The following is a 6,852-nucleotide window of genomic DNA, read 5'->3' on the forward strand; positions in this document are numbered from 1 at the left end:
CCTGTGCCTTCAGGATATACTGGGTGGATGCGCACCTTGATCGCATAGAGAGTTGTGACCTCAATGGGAAGCTACGGCAAGTGTTGGTCAGCCAGGTGTCACATCCCTTTGCTCTGACACAGGTGAGAAGATTTTCCTGCTGCCACCATTCTCCCTGGTGTGTTGATGAGTTTGTCCAGTGGAGTTTGAGAACAGGGAGGTGTTACAGTCTGGGGAAACCAAGATGGCTGAGAGGATAGTACTTAAATCTTCTCTGGAGCTAACAAAGGAAGTTTGTCTAAACTGTGGGGTGTAGACAGTCATCATCTTTACAATAAGAGGGTAAGGGTTTGAAAAGGCCTTTGTTTTGGGCCTTCTGCCACTGGGATATGTTTTGTATGGGTATCCTACATGACTAAACAAGCTAATAATGGCTGTGATTTTTCTTTGCTGTCTCCCTGAGCAGCAGGACAGATGGATATACTGGACTGACTGGCAAACGAAGTCTATCCAGAGAGTGGACAAATACTCTGGGCGGAGCAAAGAGACAGTCCTAGCCAATGTTGAGGGATTGATGGATATCATTGTGGTTTCTCCTCAGAGACAGACAGGTAAATAGAAGGGCCTTGGTTCAGGCAAATGCTAATTGTAGACCAAAGGAACTCTAAAACCACTGCACTACTGTGGATGTCAAATAAGGATGACATCCTTTTTTATACTCAAATTATTCACACATCTTCCCTTAGCACATTCCTTGTCTGCTTGTGACTTTTCAGTCAGGTACATCTTAATGGTGTTCTGTTAGAGCTTTGATTAGCAAATGTCACTTTCTTGTTGTTCACCCAACATTGTGTTAAAACAGAAGAATGTGAGCTTTTTATTTTTATCTGTGCAGCTGTGTTGTCTGGGCTTCTGTCTAAAGATTTCCAGTGCCTTCCTTTCAAGACTGCCCTAATCCAATCCAGTGTCTGGCTATTGTCATCACTTTCTTAGCAATCAGATGAAGGGCATATGCCAAAAACATAATAACTTGCTGGATTTCTAAGAATTATTTCTGGCTGAGCAGGAAAGAAGGTTATTGCTCTGAGCTCCTTTTTGTTTGTTGCTTCCAGGTAGTAATGCTTGTGGAGTGAACAATGGAGGCTGCACTCACCTCTGCTTTGCCAGGGCTTCTGACTTCGTCTGCGCGTGTCCGGATGAACCAGATGGGCGGCCCTGTTCTACGAGTGAGTTTACTGAGTGTCACTTGGGCAGTAGCTTCCATAACTGAGCCACTGCTACTGCTTATGCACTGGCAACCAGAGCAGCTGAGCTCTCCAGTGTATACATTTTATGCAGAGTCGTTTATTGGAAGTAAGGGTAACAGTTGTGAACAATAGGACCTTCTTCTGTCCTTTCTGCTGACAGACTGGGTTTGAGATGGGAAGCCTGCTCATATAAGCTATAGAGAGTTTTGGAAATGGCCTATAAGACTTGACCATCTGTCCCATAGAGTTGGAGTCCTGCTTATTTTTCTCTGTTGTTCTAGTTCCTGGTGTGGTGCCCCCTGGTCCAGAACCAACCAGTGTAAGTGAGAGAAGTCAAACACCACCTGGCAGACTAGGTACCTCAACAATGAAACCTCTCACATCTCTGGAAACAGTGGAAGGAAAGTAAGTGTTCTTGTTCTCTTGGAATTGGGGTGTGAAAGTCACAGCTTTTGCAAGGTGCCACGTGCAAGCCCGCTCTGGTTGCCATCATCCAAATATACCTATCCCTAGCCAAGGGAGGATATTCCAACTTCAGATTTCACATTCTTAATGGATGAAACTATTATGACAAAGATGCACAATATTGTTGAGATGGCAAGAAAGAGCTTCAGATTTTTTCTGTCTGTTTTGTTGAAATGTGTGTAGGCTGACTGTGCTGAAGTGTTAAAATCCTCCTTTAGCACATGTGTCGTTCATTTGATTGATTTTTGAATCTCCTAATTTTGAGAACTCATTTCTGAGAGGAGGACAGAGGAGTCTGTTGCTTCAATGCACTGAAACATCTCAAACTAGACCCACACAACTGAGGAAGTGGTTCCGCCCTGGGAAGAGGATAGCTTGCTTGGGACAGAACAGAATCTTTGCAGCTCTAACATTTTAAGTTGCAATGCAGGTAGTTAAGAGACTCTTTTCTGCTAATCCCTACAACTTGCTATTTATACAGCTCAGCAAAAGAGTGGTTCTATAGTATATGGCTGAGTTATTTACCAGGCAAAATTTGCACTTTGTTGAGTATGAGTTATTGGACAGAAAGGTCTTCATGCTGACTCTGAGATATTTTGATTTTTGTTTCAGCGCTGATGCCGAAATTTTTTTCCTGATAGATATATGTGTATACCTGTGTACATGAGAGGTGAATCTAGAATGACTCAGATACAAAGATACTGCAGACTGATAATTGATATATACATGCACACCCCCTATATATATATGTATGTGGTTGTCTCTTCTCTGGATACAGAATACTGAAGAAGAGTAAGGAAGACCTGTGTTTTTTAACTGGAAAGGGAGGGGATATCAGTGCTAGCCCACTCCATCCTGGTTTTTGATACCTTTGATACTGTTGATTCTACTTTCAGTAAATAACTCTCCTTCTGCCATTCAGCTGTTCTGACAAAGATGCTAGGCAAGGCTTGTGTACTCGTGCCAACGAGGCAGTGTTGGCCACTATGGGTGAGTTCCTTTTCTTTAACTCTTTGCCACCAGGGTTATTCCTCCAGATGTGCCCAGGGCATTCCAGTCCATAGCGTCTGAAACTCAAATTTCTGAAACTCAGACCTGAAATACTCAAATGCCCTCTGAGCAGAACAAAGTGCCTCTAAGGATGAACATCAGTTGTAGACATTCATTAACCTAGATGACTCTCTGGTCTGAAGAATAGTTCTGTTTTCTTTTATCCCATACCTCATTCATTGGGCTCTTCCCATTAATACAATAATAATTCCCTCTTTTTCATTGTCCCCTTTGTGTTTAGTTGAAGATGGTTGACTGGGGTAATTGCTTCCCACTGCAGGAGTAACCTGTCAGCAACGGGGTCTAACTCATCCATTACAAGCCCATTACAAAGATCTTGACGCTCCTTGGTTTGCTGGGGCCTGGGTGGGAGGAAAGTTTACTACACGTTTGGTTTCATATGAAGCCAAACAAAACCCTCTGCTAAACCTTGGTGTGCTGACATTTTAGTTTACATACTTCTGTATGGGTAAAGCCCCAGCACTAGGCATTACACCAAGGTCAATATTATCCAGTGAAATATAAGATGAGTGCATAAATTACCCTTGGTGTTCACTTTCAGGAGAAGGACTGCACGTCAGCTACATTATTGGAGGTCTTCTCAGCATCTTGTTTATTTTGCTGCTTATTGCTGCTTTAATTATATATAGGTAAGTGATCTTTTTTTCTTCTCCTGGCCAGTTGTAAACTCTAGGGTTGTAGGAGAAGAAAGTTTCTGAAAGCACAAAATCTTTCTTTATTGTCATTTACAGTCCTTTTTTTCTCCATTGGAAGGAGCGCTTGATGGTTTTATTTGCAAGGTTTCAGTCCTGTGCCTCTGAAGTGTTGGTCATGCAGTTCTGAAACCTTATTGGCTAAATTTTCTGCAGAGAGCTTATGAGTTACGGACAGGGATGTGAGATAATATGTATCTCAGTAGATCTGTGAGCTCATGCGCTTTCTGACAGATAACTTCACCAGTTACTGCCAGCATAGCTTTTGTGCTTACATGGCAGTGCCTTGCTGTACTGGTAGCTAGTAAATGGACTAGTAGCTGAAGAGCCAGATGAAGCCAGCATTCTCTCTTTGAGGGACAGTGGAGATTGCTGGAGCCTTCCACTTGCTGAGCACTCAGGAACTTTGGATCCTGGCAGTAGGTTCCTGTGTCTTTTCTGACAGCTCTCTCCCTCTAGGCATAATAAGTCCAAGTTTACGGACCCTGGCTTGGGGAACCTAACTTACAGTAATCCGTCATATCGGACATCTACCCAGGAGGTGAAGATTGAATCGATTCCCAAACCAACCATGTACAACCAGCTGTGCTACAAGAAAGAGGTAAGAGCTGCTACTAAGGACATGGGAGCCCAGCTTAAGCTGCTGTTGAGTATTACAGGCTTCACTAAGTGGAAGGATTGCAACTTGTGAGCGTTTACTTCTAGGACATAGGAGGACAGCTTCAGTGAATTGTTCAGACTGCTATGGAGGTCAACCAGCAGCACTTCTTCCCCAGTGAGCTGTAGTGAATTTGGCCTGTCTTTAGATCACTGCTTCTTACCCACTTCCACAATGTCTTGTATTTCATTTACATTGGGTGCTGGCCCTCAAAAGTACATGAGTCAATTGGAATTGTCTTCCGTGGATACGGGTCCTGGTTAGTGACTGTTGCACCAAGGTTGCTTTGGACACTTATATGGGGAACCAGGCAGTCAGAAGGGGTTTGCTAACAAGAATGTAGCTCCTGGGTGTGCACTGCCTGGAAGGGTTGGGAGAGAGGAAAAAAATAGAGCCCTTATTAAATAGAGCATTTTAAAGGCCCTTCAGAGGTCCATACTTTGTGCCACAGGATGGAGACAGTTTAATATAATATCTTGCAGCACTTAGTTTTTCCTCTCTTTTCTCCTCAGAAGCTTTCTTATCACTCAGATAGCTTCTCATCTTCCCTCTTCTGATTTCCGTCCACATCCTCACGTCAGGTATCACTGCTCTGTGTGTTTGATCCTGCCTCCCTCACTCAAGCTCTGTTGTGTGGCTCAAGCACTGTCTGTACTAATTGCTCTTTCTTGGTTTCCCCCCTCCCCCCCAGCTTTTATGTCCTTAAACTAGCTCTACTGTCTTCAGGAAGGTATAAGTAATTTTCTATGGCAGATTTTTTGGTCTGGGCTTTGGCTACTCATACTCAGTGAGATTTGGAAAAGGTAATTTCTGTTAGAACTATTTATGATTATCTGTTAGATCACTTAGTTCCTCTAGCAGGGATCACAGATTTACACAGGGAAGAGTTTTCCCTTACTGTTTTCCAAAGGTACTATCCAATAGATTTCCCAAACTTTCAAGCCATTTTGGCCTTATCTATTAAGGATAAGATAGGATTATTTATCTGGGAATCTAAATCCTTTCCACTTTTCTGTTAATTCCAATGTTCCTTGATATACACAGATGTGTATTTCCCCACTCCTTCCACTTTCTCCTCAGGGATAGATCAGATGCTCCTTATTTGTTGGTGAGCCAAGTTAGACAGATTTCAATACTTTAATCTCAGTGTGGTCCCTTTAGCCTCTGATCATTTTGCTTGTTTCCCTATAATCTCCTTTCCCTGTGTCACTGTGAGACTTGGACTCAATAGCAGTATTCCAGCTGTGCTTTGCTGAGAGGTGAATCTAGAATGACTCAGATGTAAAGATGTTGCAAACCTTGAATTGATTCCCTGCCTACTTTTACCATGAGGTTTTCTGTCTGTTTCTGCTTCCCATTTTGTTTGGTGAGGTTTTTTTCCTTCCTTTCTAGGCTCAGTGTTTTCACTCTCTTCTGTCAGGGAATATGTATAGTTGAATGAGGAGAGCAACCTCATCCTCATTCCACTTCCATGACTGAAGACTCATGGAGTTTGAAATGAGAGCTCTTGCAGGGAGGACTCGTCTGGGGGTGGTAAAGAACTAAAGGTGTTGTGCCATTGTGGCAGTTAAAGCCAGTGGCTGTTTACATGGAGGTCCAGCTTTTTGTCTGCTTCACTGTCTTCATTCCAGCTCTGCATTGCTCTTTGCCATATTTTTCCATAGATGTATTTTTTTCATTAATCTGTCTTCTCCCTAGACTGGTCCTGACCATAGCTACACTAAGGAGAAGATCAAGATTGTGGAGGGAATATGCCTTTTATCCAGTGATGATTCCGAATGGGATGACCTTAAGCAGATTCGGAGCTCCCGTGGAGGGATCCTCCGGGACCACGTCTGCATGAAGACGGATACGGTCTCTATCCAGGCCAGTTCTGGTTCACTGGATGACACTGAAACTGAGCAGCTGCTACAGGAAGAACAGTCTGAATGCAGCAGTGTTAACACAGCAGCAGCCACTCCTGAGCGGCGTGGCTCACTCCCAGACACAGGCTGGAAACACCAACGCAAGCCCTCCACAGAGAGCGAGGTGTAAAGCACATGTGACTTTGGAAACAGTCGTACCCTCCCTACCCTCTGCTCTGCACAAAAAAGACAGGACTCTGCCTGCCTGGCAAGGAAGGGCGCAGAGACCAGCCTCTCTCACAAGGGCCCCGAGACTGGGACTGCCTTTCAGCAAGGAGCTTGGGCAGCTGTATTGTTGTGGTTGGAGAAGGAGGATGGGTGGGTTGGTTGGAACCCAGAGACTCTTTTGACTCATTTTCACTGTCTGTGGTTTATTTATATGTTCCCTTTTCCTGGAAGCTGCCACGTTAACTTTTGCAATGACTCCTCTGGCCTGAATCTGGTTCAGAGTCTCTGTTCCCTGGCAACCTGCAAGTCCTGTGCCATCCAGCTCACGGTCAATGCCCATGAAGAGAGCAGAGCTGCCTCATTGCTGGCTCCTGGTCACAGAGTCATTCCAGCACTAGCAGCACTCTTCGAGGCTTTGTGTTGAGGGGTCTCTGACTTGAGAGAGGTCTTGGTATAGATGGGATATACTTTGGGGCTCAAGAGGACACTGAAATAGCATCAGGTCACCTTGTAAAGGCATAAAGAGGGTAACCACAGTTGCCAAGACTCACTTCATGAGAGCATCACTGCTTACTTTTGTATCTGCTACTAAAAATTTCAATTAATGCTCAGATTGGAGCACTGTGTCTGTTGCTGGCAGTGGACACTGCTCCTGTTCTCCCCTCTCC

The 6,852-nt window shown here is 44.2% G+C and overlaps 1 protein-coding gene across 1 annotated transcript in view; it reads left to right on the plus strand.

The window, feature by feature from the left end:
* LRP4 (LDL receptor related protein 4) overlaps positions 1–5,895 on the plus strand; it is a 39,193-nt gene extending 33,298 nt beyond the window's left edge. The window contains exons 30-38 of the mRNA XM_017741669.1: positions 14–122; positions 446–590; positions 1,092–1,205; positions 1,508–1,631; positions 2,614–2,681; positions 3,304–3,391; positions 3,914–4,055; positions 4,625–4,693; positions 5,811–5,895. Coding sequence (XP_017597158.1) covers positions 14–122; positions 446–590; positions 1,092–1,205; positions 1,508–1,631; positions 2,614–2,681; positions 3,304–3,391; positions 3,914–4,055; positions 4,625–4,669 — 835 coding nt within the window. The 3' untranslated portion in view covers positions 4,670–4,693; positions 5,811–5,895. The remainder of the gene's footprint in view (positions 1–13; positions 123–445; positions 591–1,091; positions 1,206–1,507; positions 1,632–2,613; positions 2,682–3,303; positions 3,392–3,913; positions 4,056–4,624; positions 4,694–5,810) is intronic.
* The last annotated feature ends 957 nt before the right edge of the window (positions 5,896–6,852 follow it).

This window comes from Corvus brachyrhynchos, unplaced genomic scaffold (genome assembly GCF_000691975.1).
Source record: "Corvus brachyrhynchos isolate BGI_N302 unplaced genomic scaffold, ASM69197v1 scaffold115, whole genome shotgun sequence".
NCBI classification, from domain to species: domain Eukaryota; kingdom Metazoa; phylum Chordata; class Aves; order Passeriformes; family Corvidae; genus Corvus; species Corvus brachyrhynchos.